Here is a 17,362-nt window from a genome sequence, read left to right on the forward strand (position 1 = left end):
GTGTCCTCTCCTCTGCAGCCAGCAGAAACAGCATCCTGCCCTCCTCCAAGTGACAACCTTTCAAATACTTAAAGAGGGCTATCATGTCCCCTCTCAACCTCCTTTTCTCCAGGCTGAACATTCCCAAGTCCCTCAACCTATCTTCATAGGGCTTGGTCCCTTGGCCCCAGATCATCTTCGTCGCTCTCCTCTGTACCCTTTCAATTTTATCTATGTCCTTCTTGAAGTGAGGGCTCCAGAACTGCACACAGTACTCCAGGTGTGGTCTGACCAGTGCCGTATACAATGGGACTGTGTCAGCGGAAGATCTGGCCGACTGAATTGGACCCATTTATAGAATCCTAGAATCATAGAGTTGGAAGGGGCCATACAGGCCATCTAGTCCAACTCCCTGCTCAACACAGGATTAGCCTATAGAAGAGGGCCAAGTAGGACAGCTGCATCCAGGAGCAGTCTATCTCCGTGTGTCTCGATTTGGGCACAAGCAGCCAAAGAGGGCCTACATATCTTCCTGAGAGATCTGGAGGGCAACTTTCACAATACAGGAAAGGACCAGGGCGATGTGAATGGGAGGCCCCATCCGGTCTTGCTTCCTCAAACTGTCTAGAACTTGCCTCTTAGCAGAGATGGGGTTAGCAGCACATACCTGATTGTTTATGCCTATTGGAACTGTCCATAGAGTTTTCATGGCAAAGATACTGGAGTGGTTTGCCATTTCCTTCTCCAGTGGAACGTCAGATCCATGAATCAAGGCAAGCTGGACGTGGTTAAACAAGAAATGACAAGACTGAACATCGACATTTTAGGAATCAGTGAACTAAAATGGACAGGAATGGGTGAATTTAATTCAGATGACCATCAGGTATACTACTGTGGACAAGAATCTCGCAGAAGAAATGGAGTAGCCTTCATAATCAATAAGAGAGTAGGAAAAGCAGTCTTGGGATACAATCCCCAAAATGACAGAATGATCTCAGTGCGAATCCAAGGCAAACCATTCAACATCACAGTGATCCAGGTCTACGCCCCAACCACTGCTGCTGAAGAGGATGAAGTTGATCAGTTCTATGAAGCCCTACAACACCTTCTAGAAGCAACGCCCAAAAATGATGTGCTTATCATCATGGGGGATTGGAATGCTAAAGTAGGAAGCCAAAAGATAACCGGGATAACAGGCAAGTTTGGCCTTGGAGTACAAAATGAAGCAGGGCACAGGCTGGTAGAATTTTGTCAAGAGAATACAATGGTCATAGCAAACACTCTTTTCCAGCAACCCAAGAGACGACTCTACACATGGACATCACCAGACGGTCAACACAGAAATCAGATTGACTATGTGCTCTGCAGCCAAAGATGGAAAAGTTCTATCCAGTCAATAAAAACAAGACCAGGAGCTGATTGTGGTTCAGATCATGAGCTTCTTGTTGCAAAATTTAGGCTTAAATTGAAGAAAGTAGGGAAAAGCACTAGGCCACTCAGGTATGAACTAAATCATATCCCCGACGAATACACAGTAGAGGTGACAAATAGATTTAAGGAATTAGATCTGATAGACAGAGTGCCTGAAGAACTATGGATGGAGGTTCGCAACATTGTACAAGAGGTAGCAACTAAAACCATCCCAAAGAAAAAGAAATGCAAGAAATCAAAATGGCTGTATGAGGAAGCTTTACAAATAGCTAAGGAGAGAAGGGAAGTGAAAGGCAAGGGAGAAAGAGAAAGATACACCCAACTGAATGCAGAATTCCAGAGAAAAGCTAGAAGAGATAAGAATGCCTTCTTAAATGAACAGTGCAAACAAATAGAAGAAAACAATAGAATCGGGAGGACCAGAGATCTTTTCAAGAAAATTGGAGATATGAAGAGAACGTTTCATGCAAAGATGGGTATGATAAGGGACCAAAATGGTAGGGACCTCACAGAAGCAGAAGAGATTAAACAAAGGTGGCAAAATTATACAGAAGAACTATACAAGAGCGAGCTTAACATCCCTGATGACCACAATGGGGTAGTTACTGACCTGGAGCCAGATATCCTGGAATGTGAAGTCAAATGGGCCTTAGGAAGTCTGAGTAACAATAAAGCTAGTGGTGGTGACAGCATTCCAGTTGAACTATTCAAAATCTTAAAGGACGATGCAGTAAAAGTGCTAATATGCCAGCAAATTTGGAAAACTCAACAATGGCCACAGGATTGGAAAAGGTCAGTTTACATTCCAATCCCAAAGAAGGGCAATGCCAAAGAATGTTCAAACTACCGCACCATTGCACTAATTTCTCATGCTAGCAAAGTTATGCTCAAAATCCTACAAGCTAGGCTCCAGCAGTATGTGGACCGAGAACTTCCAGAAGTACAGGCAGGATTTCGAAGAGGCAGAGGAACTAGAGATCAAATTGTCAACATACGCTGGATCATGGAGAAAGCTAGGGAGTACCAGAAGAACGTCTACATCTGCTTCATTGACTATGCTAAAGCCTTTGATTGTGTGGAACACAACAAATTGTGGCAAGTTCTTAAAGAGATGGGAATACCAGAGCATCTTATTTGTCTCTTGAGAAATTTATATTCAGGTCAAGAAGCAACAGTGAGAACTGAACATGGAATCACTGACTGGTTCAAAATTGAGAAAGGAGTTCGGCAAGGCTGTATACTGTCGCCTTGCCTATTTAACTTGTATGCAGAGCACATCATGAGAAATGCGGGATTAGAGGAGTCACAAATTGGGATCAAGATTGCAGGGAGAAATATCAACAACCTCAGATATGCAGATGATACCACTCTAATGGCAGAAAGTGAAGAGGAACTAAAGAGCCTGTTGATGCGGGTGAAGGAGGAGAGTGCAAAAGTTGGCTTGAAACTCAACATCAAGAAAACAAAGATCATGGCATCCGGCCCGCTCAATTCCTGGCAAATAGATGGGGAAGAAATGGAGATAGTGACAGATTTTATTTTCCTGGGCTCCAAGATCACTGCAGATGGGGACTGCAGCAAAGAAATTAAAAGACGCTTGCTCCTGGGGAGGAAAGCTATGGCAAATCTAGACAGCATCCTAAAAAGCAGAGACATCACCCTGCCAACAAAAGTGCGTTTAGTCAAGGCTATGGTCTTCCCAGTTGCAATGTATGGCTGCGAAAGTTGGACCATAAGGAAGGCCGAGCGTCAAAGAATTGAGGCTTTTGAACTCTGGTGCTGGAGAAGACTCTTGCGAGTCCCTTGGACTGCAAGGCGAACAAACCGGTCAGTCCTAGAGGAGATCAGCCCTGACTGCTCTTTAGAAGGCCAGATCCTGAAGATGAAACTCAAATATTTTGGCCACCTCATGAGAAGGAAGGACTCCCTGGAGAAGAGCCTAATGCTGGGAGCGATCGAGGGCAAAAGAAGAAGGGGACGACAGAGAATGAGGTGGCTGGATGGAGTCACTGAAGCAGTAGGTGCAAACTTAAATGGACTCCAGGGAATGGTAGAGGACAGGAAGGCCTGGAGGATCATTGTCCATGGGGTCGCGATTGGTCGGACACGACTTCGCACATAACAACAACAACAACACCTGATTGTTTATCGCTGAAGCCTCCTCAGGGCTGGGTGGCAGGGACCCCTCCTGAGGGGGGTGAGGGTCCTTCTCGATCTCTTTCCCGCTGGGGTTGGCCTCCGGTCTTCCGTCTCCCTTGCCAGCTCTGTCCCAAAATGTTTCTCCAACCTGAACACCAACACCTCTCCTGCCAGGGGGCTTGGGAGAGTCCTCAGCCTCGCACAGAGTGCTGAACGTGTTGTTAAACGGGTAGAAGCCTGTGGAAGATCCGGAGTCCTGGAGGAGGTCCTCGATGTCCTCGAGGTAGCAGCTCTCTTGCTCCCAGTCACTGGCTTCAGGAGACTCTGGCCTTGGAGTATGGGGCCTGTCTCTCACCTGCTCATCTCTATCACGGCTGTAAACCGGGGCAACCTGGAAGGGAAACATGATTTGAAAACCAACAACTCCTTTGCATGATGCCGTTAGGATCCTGGGGTGGTAGTCAGGGGAGGGTGGTTTTTAGGGGCAGAGGTGCCTCAGAGGTGCAAAAAGAAGAAGAGAAGAAGAAGAAGAGTTGGTTCTTATATGATCAGAACAGTTTTATCAGTGCCGTGGTGAGCCCAAGGTCACCCAGCTGGTTGCATGTGGGGGAGCGCAGAATCGAACCTGGCTTGCCAGATTAGAAGTCCGCACTCCTAAACACTACACCAAACTGGCTCTCATCCCACTCAGGATATGAAGTGGGGAGTCCGGGAAACAGGCAGACCTTGCCTGGAGGTTGCTGATCCTTCCTGGCTGAGAGGCCGGGAAGAGGGATGTGCCCCTGCCTTACTCCTCGGTCAGCAGCCCAGGCCAGCCCGTTCAGCCCCCACCCTGTGGGCTCACACACCTAGTTTGTAAGTTTGCTTCTGTGAGGGAAGACTGCAGCGGAAGACCTGGAGGAAGCCCTGACCCAGTTTCCAGTATCTCTGGTGGAAAAGATCTCAGGTGTTCGGAGCCGTGGGATACGCTGAGCTAGATGGTCTCAGCAGAGGTTCAGTAGGAAGCAAGGCCCATTTCTCCAGGGTCAGAGGCCACAATTTCCATGCTGGAGGTCCTGGGCTCCCTCTAGAATTAAAGGCTCTCAGGCAGCAGGCATGGTGAGAGGGCTGTCACTGCCTGCAGAGCTCCTGCCAGTCAGAGCTGGCAATATTAAAGCTGGGCAGACCAAGAGGCTGACTCATCTCCAGGTGTTTCTGGAAGGTCCCATTGCTCAGTGGTCAGGCACCATGTTTTGCACACGCCATGGAGATCCTGGGGACAGTTGGGTTTACTCCTGCCAATCATAGGAGAGGAGACAATGGGAATGGCTTGCTGGTGCCTCGTTCGGCAGATTCCCTGGATGGTGGGGGTACCCTCTCATTCTTCCTATGGACTTTGCACTCTCATGTTATTGGATGGAATGGTTTTCCTTCTGTGAGTTTCAAAGTTGGGAAATAGATCCTAACCCCTTGGTGCCTTTAGTTATAGAAACAAGGGTTAAATGTCCAGCAGCGGCTTCTAATGTTATTGTCCAGCCTCCAGCCCTGGCAGGATCTTGCCTGCCCACTGAATTCTTTTCTTATTCCCCACGGCCCCTGAACCAACAAGCCTCTCCTTTGAAGACTCACCTTAATTAGGATGACCCCTTGGGGTTGATCATGATTTTCCACTGGCTGAGGCCAGATGTCCTCCTGGGAGCTCAGAACTGAAGCTTGGTCCAATTCCTCTTCCTCTTCCTCTTCACCTTTTTGACTCTCCTGGGAGGCCTCCTCTTCTTCCTGTTCATCCATCTGCAAGGCCAAGTGCCCAGAGAAGGTTACATTTAGGGCCCTCCTATGAATCATCACAGTTGGCTTTTTCATGAAGAAACAAGGATGCATATTTCATTCATTTATTTCTTATCTCGTTCATTTGCACCAGTGGTACATTGCGGTGACCCTGGATGCCATGCTCTGCATACAGGAGTTTTAACTCTGGCCTCATTGGGATCCCAGGTGCCAGAGTATAGTGGATGCCCAAGACGGAGGAGAGGAGACCAGACTATGGAAACAGCCACTCTGATGCTGCATCTGGCAGCTTCATAGGGACAGGCGTGTCCTCCTGACAGCTCGTTTGCTCCCTCTTTCATTTTCTGGACATGGACCTCTAACTGATTTTTCTTTCATTCCTCCAACCTCTGCTTCTGGTTATCTGCCCAACTTCTGCCTTTCAAGACTCACCTGGTTTGCTAGGCACTCCAGGTATTTTTCCAGGCACTTCCTCTGCAGAGGACCACACTCCTCCAAGCTGTCACAGACATAAGGCCTTTCTGCAGCATCTTCCAGCACATCAGTGGATCTCTCCTGATGCATCCCTTCCACCTCCGGTCTTTCCTGCTGCTGCACCTGCAAGACCAAATTGTCCAGAGAAGGTTGACTTTAAGACCCTTCTCAGAAATCCAGTTTGCCTTTTTAGCCAATGCTGCTAACTCCTGGCACACTGCTAACTCCTGTTCCATGTATGGTCTACTATAACTCCTGGATCCTTTTCGCACATGCTACTGCCAAGACAAGTCTCCCCCATCCTATATTGGTGTATGTGGCGTTTCCTCCCTGAATGCAGAACTTTACATTTGTCCCTATTGAATTTCATTTCATTCCGTTTAGCCCACTTCTAGAGCCTATTCGTTCCCTTCCCCTGGTGGTTCCCAGCTGTCCCAGTCTGGCAGGAATAACCATTGAAAAGCAAGGTCCCTTGGAGGGATGGATCCAGACCTGATGCGGAGGGCAGGTGGCCCCTCTCCACTCCTCCCCTCACAACTCCCTTGTGCCTCTCCAGCACCTGGTGTTTTCTTGGGAATCGTCCATGAGAATTCAGGATAGGAGATGAAAAGCACTCAGAGAGAAGTCCTATTGTGAAGAAAATCTGGTGATGAAGAAAGGGCCATTTGGCCCCTGGTGAGAATACTGATGACACGTGATGGGCACCAAACTGCCAATTCTTACCGTACAATTTATTTATTGTGACATTCCTAATATGATCTATGGTAGAACAGCAGATCAGTAGAACATGGCTGCTCTCCAATGTTGTAATTGATCAATCAGACAGGCTCTAATGTTGGAGAATATTGTGACCAACTGAGGCTAAGCCCTTTGGGGTCGGGTCCCTTTGGCCAGCCAGATCTCCCTGGCCTTTCCACTCGGCTAGTGGCATTTCTGTGTCTGCAGCCCCCTCAGAAAGTCTCCGTCTCTCTTACCATTTCCTCAGCCATTATTCTGGCAGCGGCTCTAGAGTATTTGGCCAAGTGAAATACAGATTTCCCCAGCAGGGAGATGCGAGTCCACAAGTCAGCTGACCGTTGAGACTGGACCCAACTGACCAGGCAAGCGAGGTTCCGAGGTGACATCATCAAAGGTTCTGGATTTGTCCACTGGGGAAGGTTCTATTCCGACTGGTCCTGCTTTGGTCTCCCACAGACCTGGAAGGAAACAGAAGTTTATGCCTAATGCTTGAAGGAATGCAAAGTTTTATTAAAAACCATTTCACATTTTTGGCAAGCCATAAAATCAGCATTCTTCAAAAGAGCCAGTGGCTGAATGTGTGCTATTTACTCCATAGATCTTCAGCCTCCTGGGAACTGCAAACCTTGAGAGGCCCTCGCCTCCTGCTGTGATGTTCCTGGATATGAAAAGGATGATGGCAGAGTGAGAAAAGCCAACAGGGGCTTATAGGGGAGAAGAGAAGGGTGCCCAAAAAAGCTTCTCCCTTGGATAAAACTCGTTGGGACTTAATGGAGCCCCTAAACTCAAACTTTGTTGGGAGTGATAAGTTTACAAAGTAGGCAGCAGGGGAAATGGCTGGAGAGAACTTTCCTACCATTATGTTCACGTTTGAGGAATTTCAAAACTTGTGGGGCCAGGGTGGTATAGTGGTTTAAGATAATGGGCAATGTCTGGAAGAGCCATTGTGGAATCACTGCTTTTACCACGGAAACTTCCTGAGTGAATTTGAGCTAATATCACTTTCTCAGCTTAGCCCACCTTGCAAGCTTGTTGTGAGATTAAAACAGAGGGGAAGAGAACATGCTGAAATGTTTTGAGTCTCCACTGGGGAGAAAGGCAGGGAAAACAGGGCAGAGTCTGCACTTACTTTGTTTATTCCATTGACTTCCATTGATTCAACAATCCTGTTGAATTCAGATCGCTTTGAACTTGGGTCTTCCTCTTCCCCCCCTCCCCAGAAAAGTGTTCTGCACGTGGTTAGGGTAGTTCAGAAGGGGGGGAGGGAGCCAAGCCTCTTTCTTTCTTTTCTTGAAGGGGGGGGAGTAGAGGAGCCAAGCAGGGAGCTTCTTTCTTTTCCGGGGGGGGGGGGGGAGGATCGAAAAAGGCAGAGAAGGGAGAAAAAATCCAACACCGACAGAAGTTTAGAGAAATTAGGGGCTTCTCCTTTAAGGCAAGCTTGTCACATGGCCACCTTTGGCAAATCAGAGATTCTTTACCACGGAGGAGAGCCCAGATTCAAAACAGCCTTTAAATATTGAGGGGCTTTCCGCACCGGGATCCTTGTAGCAAATTGTTTGCTGAACGAAAAATCGCCATTTAAAATAGTGGAATTCGTCGTTATGCATACCTGACTTTGTAGTGGAATCCAGTTGCGTTTCCATCGTTTCCCACAAGCTTCCGGTCTCTTCTCCAGGGAGTCCTTCCTTCTCATGAGGTGGCCAAAGTATTTGAGTTTCATCTTCAGGATCTGGCCTTCTAAAGAGCAGTCAGGGTTGATCTCCTCTAGGACTGACCGGTTTGTTCGCCTTGCAGTCCAAGGGACTCGCAAGAGTCTTCTCCAGCACCAGAGTTCAAAAGCCTCAATTCTTTGACGCTCGGCCTTCCTTATGGTCCAACTTTCACAGCCATACATTGCAACTGGGAATACCATAGCCTTGACTAAGCGCACTTTTGTTGGCAGGGTGATGTCTCTGCTTTTTAGGATGCTGTCTAGATTTGCCATAGCTTTCCTCCCCAGGAGCAAGCGTCTTTTAATTTCTTTGCTGCAGTCCCCATCTGCAGTGATATTGGAGCCCAGGAAAATAAAATCTGTCACTATCTCCATTTCTTCCCCATCTATTTGCCAGGAATTGAGAGGGCCGGATGCCATGATCTTTGTTTTCTTGATGTTGAGTTTCAAGCCAACTTTTGCACTCTCCTCCTTCACCTGCATCAACAGGCTCTTTAGTTCCTCTTCACTTTCTGCCATTAGAGTGGTATCATCTGCGTATCTGAGGTTGTTGATATTTCTCCCAGCAATCTTGATCCCAATTTGTGACTCCTCTAATCCCGCATTTCTCATGATGTGCTCTGCATACAAGTTAAATAGGCAAGGCGACAGTATACAGCCTTGCCGAACTCCTTTCTCAATTTTGAACCAGTCAGTGATCCCATGTTCAGTTCTCACTGTAGCTTCTTGACCTGCATATAAATTTCTCAAGAGACAAATAAGATGCTCTGGTATTCCCATCTCTTTAAGAACTTGCCACAATTTGTTGTGCTCCACACAATCAAAGGCTTTAGCATAGTCAATGAAGCAGAAGTAGACGTTCTTCTGGTACTCCCTAGCTTTCTCCATGATCCAGTGTATGTTGGCAATTTGATCTCTAGTTCCTCTGCCTCTTCGAAATCCTGCCTGTACTTCTGGAAGTTCTCGGTCCACATATTGCTGGAGCCTAGCTTGTAGGATTTTGAGCATAACTTTGCTAGCATGAGAAATTAGTGCAATGGTGCGGTAGTTTGAACATTCTTTGGCATTGCCCTTCTTTGGGATTGGAATGTAAACTGACCTTTTCCAATCCTGTGGCCATTGTTGAGTTTTCCAAATTTGCTGGCATATTGAGTGTAGCACTTTTACTGCATCATCCTTTAAGATTTTGAATAATTCAACTGGAATGCTGTCACCACCACTAGCTTTATTATTGCTCAGACTTCCTAAGGCCCATTTGACTTCACATTCCAGGATGTCTGGCTCCAGGTCAGTAACTACCCCACTGTGGTCATCAGGGATGTTAAGCTCGCTCTTGTATAGTTGTTCTGTATAATTTTGCCACCTTTGTTTAATCTCTTCTGCTTCTGTGAGGTCCCTACCATTTTGGTCCCTTATCATACCCAACTTTGCATGAAACGTTCTCTTCATATCTCCAATTTTCTTGAAAAGATCTCTGGTCCTCCCCATTCTATTGTTTTCTTCTATTTGTTTGCACTGTTCATTTAAGCAGGCATTCTTATCTCTTCTAGCTTTTCTTTGGAATTCTGCATTCAGTTGGGTGTATCTTTCTCTTTCTCCCTTGCCTTTCACTTCCCTTCTCTCCTTAGCTATTTGTAAAGCTTCCTCATACAGCCATTTTGATTTCTTGCATTTCTTTTTCTTTGGGATGGTTTTAGTTGCTACCTCTTGTACAATGTTGCAAACCTCCGTCCATAGTTCTTCAGGCACTCTGTCTATCAGATCTAATTCCTTAAATCTATTTGTCACCTCTACTGTGTATTCGTTGGGGATATGATTTAGTTCATACCTGAGTGGCCTAGTGCTTTTCCCTACTTTCTTCAATTTAAGCCTAAATTTTGCAACAAGAAGCTCATGATCTGAACCACAATCAGCTCCTGGTCTTGTTTTTATTGACTGGATAGAACTTTTCCATCTTTGGCTGCAGAGCATATAGTCAATCTGATTTCTGTGTTGACCGTCTGGTGATGTCCATGTGTAGAGTCGTCTCTTGGGTTGTTGGAAAAGAGTGTTTGCTATGACCATTGTATTCTCTTGACAAAATTCTACCAGCCTGTGCCCTGCTTCATTTTGTACTCCAAGGCCAAACTTGCCTGTTATCCCAGTTATCTTTTGGTTTCCTACTTTAGCATTCCAATCCCCCATGATGATAAGCACATCATTTTTTGGCGTTGCTTCTAGAAGGTGTTGTAGGGCTTCATAGAACTGATCAACTTCATCCTCTTCAGCAGCAGTGGTTGGGGCATAGACCTGGATCACTGTGATGTTGAATGGTTTGCCTTGGATTCGAACTGAGATCATTCTGTCATTTTGGGGATTGTATCCCAAGACTGCTTTTCCTACTCTCTTATTGATTATGAAGGCTACTCCATTTCTTCTGCGAGATTCTTGTCCACAGTAGTATACCTGATGGTCATCTGAATTAAATTCACCCATTCCTGTCCATTTTAGTTCACTGATTCCTAAAATGTCGATGTTCAGTCTTGTCATTTCTTGTTTGACGACGTCCAGCTTACCTTGATTCATGGATCTGACGTTCCAGGTTCCTATGGAATAAAAATCTTTACAGCATCGGACTGTCTTTTCGCCACCAGTTACTTCCACAACTGAGCGTCCTTTCGGCTTTGGCCCAGTCGCTTCATTCATTCTGGCGCTACTTGTACTAGCCGTCTGCTCATCCCCAGTAGCATATTGGACACCTTCCGACCTGAGGGGCTCATCTTCCGGCGTCATATTGTTATGCCTATTGGAACTGTCCATAGAGTTTTCATGGCAAAGATACTGGAGTGGTTTGCCATTTCCTTCTCCAGTGGATCACCTTTTGTCAGAGCTCTCAGCTATGACCTGTCCGTCTTGGGTGGCCCTGCACGGTATAGCTCATAGCTTCACTGAACTACGCAAGCCCCCTTGCCACAACAAGGCAGCGATCCTTGAAGGGGGCTTAACAAGGTAGGAAGGGGATATTTTTTGCTTCCACCATGTTGTGATGGATTTTAAGTCTTTTGATGGGAGTGTTAATGGGGTTTTAAGACATTGTGACCTGCCACAAGCTGCTTAGAGAGTGGTGGGAAATAAATTGAAAATAAAAATAACAACAACAACAACAACAACATATCCCATACACAGAGCCCTCTCTGCTTCAGTGTCAGGTCAGGGGTTACTTAGGGGCATTTCCCACGGCTTAAAAATAGCACAATGGTTGCCGATTGAAAACGCTACTAATTTGCCATAACGCACGACGTCGTCAACAATCTGCAACAATCCTGAAACCGATCAGCAATAAGCGCTTCGTTGTGGCGCTTTCAGGGGAATCCAGAAAACTGGATTCACCCTCCGGATAGCGATACACTCCTGCAACCAATCTGCAACAGTAGCGCTAAAGACCTGTGCGTTACCATTGTAGCTGGTTCTTCAAAGTCCCTCCCCCTGGATCTCTCCTCCAAACTTCCGGCGAAGCGATCGCCATTTTTTTTTCTCGGAGCGAGCGGGGATAAACGCACCGGCGAGCCTCTTTCTGTTTAGAGGCTTCCCTGGCTTCAGTCCTTCACCTTTAGTCACTAAGCACAAACCACATAAAAGCCCGTTTGCAGAAATAAAGTCCCTTTATTTTTTACACATAAATTCAGCCGAAAATCGAGCCCGTGAGAAGGGGGGGGGGGGAATTTTTTTTTATCACTCGAGCCAGCGTGCCAACGATCATACAATCAAACGATAGATCACATTAGGCAGCTGGATGGGTCTCTCCAGTGCAAGGAATCTACGTAGATTCGTTGCTATGGGTCGTTTTTTTTTTTAAAAAAGCTTTCTTAAAGGGAAAGGGGCTGTTTGGGAGCATGCTAACGGCTGCCCATTGGCTGCTTGACGGCCAGGGGCGGGACAAGCTTGGCAATAGCGCTTCCTTTCTAGCGATTTCTGCCGAGACCGGAAGCCTGTGGGAAACGCTAAAAAACGCAACTGATTCCACTACAAAGCCAGGTGTGCAAAACGACGAATTCCACTATTTTAAATGGCGATTTTTCATTCCGCAAACAATTTGCAACAAAGATCGCCGTGGGAAATGGCCCTTAGAACTCACTTGGGGAAGAAACCCATGTTTGGTTTTAACACTACTCATCCTGATGTAATCTTAGAAAAGAGAAGACCATCGAATAAGGTAGACGTTTCCTCCACCTTCAGGCCAAATCCACGGCCATCTAAAAAGGATGTACTGTAATGTATAAATTTGTCAATCAATGAATCAAAGAAATGGGCAGATTCACAAATGCACTTTAATGGGTGAGTTACTAATACCTCGCTATACTGATCTAGAAACATTTCCATCTACACCAACAGAACAAGTAGAGGAGGGTTTGTGGCTTACTACCCACACCCTCCCTTGGACTGCAAGGCGAACAAACGGTCAGTCCTAGAGGAGATCAGCCCTGACTGCTCTTTAGAAGGCCAGATCCTGAAGATGAAACTCAAATACTTTGGCCACCTCATGAGAAGGAAGGACTCCCTGGAGAAGAGCCTAATGCTGGGAGCGATCGAGGGCAAAAGAAGAAGGGGACGACAGAGAATGAGGTGGCTGGATGGAGTCACTGAAGCAGTCGGTGCAAACTTAAATGGACTCCGGGGAATGGGAGAGGACAGGAAGGCCTGGAGGATCATTGTCCATGGGGTCATGATGGGTCGGACACGACTTCGCACATAACAACAACCCACACCCTCAAGACCCTAAATATTAACCCCCAGCCAGGAATAGCAGACGAACTATAACAGGGTTGCACTTACCTGTAACTGTTGTTCATGTCTTCTGTGCAGTCACACATGGGTTCTGCGAAGATTGCAGGCCTGCCACGGAGAAATAACTAGCCAGCTCAAAGCAAAAAAAGTCTCCCAAGAGTGCTCACCCCTCCCCTCACAGAGTGACTTTCCCGCCCAAAGTCACTTAATGTAGGAGGAGTTAGCACTCTCCCCTCAGTCCTTTCCCCTTGCCGCTCAGCGGGGTATCAATAAGTAGCGGCCCAGTGGGAATGGAGGGAGGGTTGTGTGCCTGCACAGAAGACCACTCCATGAACAACAGTTACAGGTAAATGCAACCCTGTTTTCATCTTCGTGGTTTCTGTGCAATCCCACATGGGAGATTAGCAAGATGACTAAAAAATGGAGTTGAGGTGGGCTATTTGCAGATTATTGATTTTAACACCGCTTTTCCCAATGCTGCATCTTTTCCAGAGTCAATGTCAATGGAATAGTGGTGTATGAAAGTCCCAGGCGTTGACCATCTAGCAGCTGCTCTGCAAATGTCACGCATCGGGAGATTAGCTGCAAACGCTGCAGACGATGCTTGTGCCCTTGTGGAGTGTGCTTTAATTCTGAATGGACAGTCTAAGCCGGAAGCCTTGTATGCCAGAGAAATCACTTGTACAATCATTCTTGAAATGGTTTGTGCAGATGCAGCTTTACCTTTTCTCACACCCTGGAAACAGACAAAAAGAGACTTATCTTGTCTAAAGTCTTTGGTTCTGTCCAAATAAAAAGGTATGGCTCTGCGAAAGTCAAGTGTATGCATTTGTGTTTCAAACTGAGAGGTGGGTTGTGGAAAAAAAACACAGGGAGGAAGAGAGCAAACGTTATTCCGATCTTCAAAAAAGGGAGGAAGGATGATCCGGGAAACTACAGACCAGTGAGTCTGATTTCTGTTGTGGGGAAGATAATGGAGCAGATATTAAAGGGAGCGATCTGCCAACATCTGGAGGACAATTTGGTGATCCAAGGTAGTCAGCATGGATTTGTCTCCAACAGGTCCTGCCAGACCAACCTGGTCTGTAACAGGTTTGCTGGAACGTGGAAATTCGGTTGATGTTGTTTACTTGGATTTTAGTAAAGCTTTTGATAAGGTTCCCCATGATATTCTGATGGATAAATTGAAGGACTGCAATCTTGATTTTCAGATCGTTAGGTGGATAGGGAATTGGTTAGAGAACCGCATTCAAAGAGTTGTTGTCAATGGTGTTTCATCAGACTGGAGGGAGGTGAGTAGTGGGGTACCTCAGGGCTTGGTGCTCGGTCCGGTACTTTTAACATATTTATTAATGATCTAGATGAGGGGGTGGAAGGACTACTCATCAAGTTTGCAGATGACACCAAATTGGGAGGACTGGCAAATACTCCAGAAGATAGAGACAGAGTTCAACGAGATCTGAATACAATGGTAAAATGGGCAAATAAGAACAAGATGCAATTTAATAAACATAAGTGTAAAGTTCTGCATCTGGGTCAGAAAAATGAAAAGCATGCCTACTGGATGGGGGATACGCTTCTAGGTAGCACTGTGTGTGAACGAGACCTTGGGGTACTTGTGGACTGTAAACTAAACATGAGCAGGCAGTGTGATGCAGCGGTAAAAAAGGCAAATGCCATTTTGGGCTGTATCAACAGTGGCATCACATCAAAATCACAAGATGTCATAGTCCCATTGTATACGACACTGGTCAGACCACACCTGGAGTACTGTGTGCAGTTCTGGAGGCCTCACTTCAAGAAGGACGTAGATAAAATTGAAAGGGTACAGAGGAGAGCGACGAGGATGATCTGGGGCCAAGGGACCAAGCCCTATGAAGATATGTTGAGGGACTTGGGAATGTTCAGCTTGGAGAAAAGGAGGTAGAGAGGGGACATGATAGCCCTCTTTAAGTATTTGAAAGGTTGTCACTTGGAGGAGGGCGGGATGCTGTTTCCGTTGGCTGCAGAAGAAAGGACACGCAGTAATGGATTTAAACTACAAGTACAACGATATAGGCTAGATATCAGGAAAAAATTTCACAATCAGAGTAGTTCAGCAGTGGAATAGGCTGCCTAAGGAGGTGGTGAGCTCCCCCTCACTGGCAATCTTCAAGCAAAGGTTGGATACACACTTTTCTTGGATGCTTTAGGATGCTTTGGGCTGATCCTGCGTTGAGCAGGGGGTTGGACTAGATGGCCTGTATGGCCCCTTCCAACTCTTATGATTCTATGATTCTATGATCTTGGAGATCCTGCTTCAAATCCCCACTCTGACATGGAAATTTGCACAGTGACTCTTTCTCAACTTATCCTACCTCACAGGGTCGCTGTGAGGAGAAAGTGGAAGATAACTATATCAGATGAGGGAGACTCTTGTTTATGACATCTGAACTCCTCAATCTCTCTATACTTAGTATGTTACCCAACATACAGGATAGGTGTTTCACCTACACTCTTCAGGACTATTACATACATAAAGGTAAAGGTATCCCCTGTGCAAGCACCGAGTCATGTCTGACCCTTTATGTGGCCAAGCATCTCATATATCTGAGCACTAAATAAAATTTTACCGTGAAAAGAAAAAAAAAACAGGTTTAAACCTGATTCTGGGTACCAGGGGAATGATTAGCCAAGAATGATGTTGCATTACAATATAGGCTGGCATTACTGTATTGTGGCTTTTTGCCCCCTTTCCTGAAGCATTCAATTGCCACTCTCCAGCGTGTGCGGGCCTGGAGGGTATGCGCCAGGGAAGCCTTCGCGAGGCTCAGTCCGGGTTTGGCCAGCTTGGGGGGGCAGCTGCTGGGCAGGAAAGGAGCAGGGCCGCCCCAGGGGGAAGGGACCGTTGGCGGGAAAGGCAGGAGGGACTTTCCCTAGGGGGAGGAGAAGTCGCCGGGAGGACTCATCGTCTTGGAGGTCTTTTCCGTCTGAGCAGTGACTCCCCTGGCGGTTGAGGAGAGGCCGGGCCAAGCAGCCTATGGGGATTCACCCCTCCGAGGTTTTCTCACGGTCAGGGCCCGCCCTAACTCCTCCCCATTGGCCCTTACGGCTTCATTTTATCCCCTCCGCAGGAGTGGTTAAATATAGCTTGCGAGTTCTTCTCCATGGCAGGCCTGCGATTCCGCAGAACCCATATGGGACTGCACAGAAGCCACGAAGATGAATAAAAAACAATATAAAAGCTCATGATAAATTGAACCTAGACTCCTCAAAGATCCTTGCACTCTACTACTTCCAACCTCCTGGTGGTCCCTGGCCCCAAAGAAGCCCGCTTGACCTCAGGGATAGAGCTTTCTCCATTCTGGCCCCTACCTGGTAGAATGAGCTCCCAGAGGAGATCAGGGCCCTGACAGAACCTAAACAGTTCCACGGGGCCTGCAAAAGGGAGCTCCTCCGCCAGGCATTTGGTTGAGGTCGACCCACACCATCGCTTCCAATTGGACCTTAAGCCCCCCCCCCACTACAACTGACACTAATCGGCCTTACCCACTGGGTCCCAGTAAGAGTTGAGCTGAGGCTCTTGCAATTTCTATTTCTAATGTTGTTGTTATGATCATTAATGTTATTAATGTTATAATGTTATTACTGTTATCACCTGTCACTATATGTTATCTGTATCTTTTCCTGTTTCCTGTAAACCACCCTGAGCCCTCAGGGAGGGTGGTATATAAATATAATAATAAATAATAATAAAATAAATAAATAGATAGGTCTGGTCACTTTGGGCAGCAAGATCTCCCTGGCCTTCCCCCTCGCCTAGTGGCATTTCTGTGTCTGCAGCCCCCTCAGAAAGTCTCCGTCTCTCTTACCATTTCCTCAGCCATTATTCTGGCAGCGGCTCTAGAGTATTTGGCCAAGTGAAATACAGATTTCCCCAGCAGGGAGATGCGAGTCCACAAGTCAGCTGACCGTTGAGACTGGACCCAACTGACCAGGCAAGCGAGGTTCCGAGCTGACATCATCAAAGGTTCTGGATTTGTCCACTGGGGAAGGTTCTATTCCGACTGGTCCTGCTTTGGTCTCCCACAGAACTGGAAGAAAACAGATGTTAAGGCCTAATGCTTGAAGGAATGCAAACTTCTATCAAAAACAATTTCACATTCTGGCAAGCTCGAGGAATCTCAAAGCTTGTGGGGCCAGGATGGTATTGCGGTTGACAGTATTGGGCAGTATAAGGAAGATCCCGTATGGAATCACTGCTTGTACCACGGAAACGTCCTGAGTGACTTTGAGCCAGTCACACTGTCTCAGCCTATCCCCCCTCATAGGATTGTTGTGAGACTAAAACGGAGCGGAGGAGAACAAAGAATAAATAAA

General features: G+C 46.7%; 1 protein-coding gene across 1 annotated transcript; it reads right to left on the reverse strand.

Moving 5' to 3' along the window:
• Window positions 1–499: 499 nt before the first annotated feature.
• LOC143841977 (uncharacterized) lies at window positions 500–16,963 on the reverse strand. Its single transcript, XM_077346524.1, has 6 exons — window positions 16,855–16,963; window positions 6,765–6,986; window positions 5,749–5,913; window positions 5,158–5,319; window positions 3,548–3,940; window positions 500–616 (listed from the first exon to the last, which is right to left on the reverse strand). Exons 2-6 carry the CDS (start codon window positions 6,915–6,917, stop codon window positions 500–502), a joined length of 990 nt encoding a protein of 329 aa, XP_077202639.1. The 5' UTR covers window positions 6,918–6,986; window positions 16,855–16,963.
• Window positions 16,964–17,362: the final 399 nt, after the last annotated feature.

This window comes from Paroedura picta, chromosome 7, assembly GCF_049243985.1.
Source record: "Paroedura picta isolate Pp20150507F chromosome 7, Ppicta_v3.0, whole genome shotgun sequence".
NCBI classification, from domain to species: Eukaryota; Metazoa; Chordata; class Lepidosauria; order Squamata; family Gekkonidae; genus Paroedura; species Paroedura picta.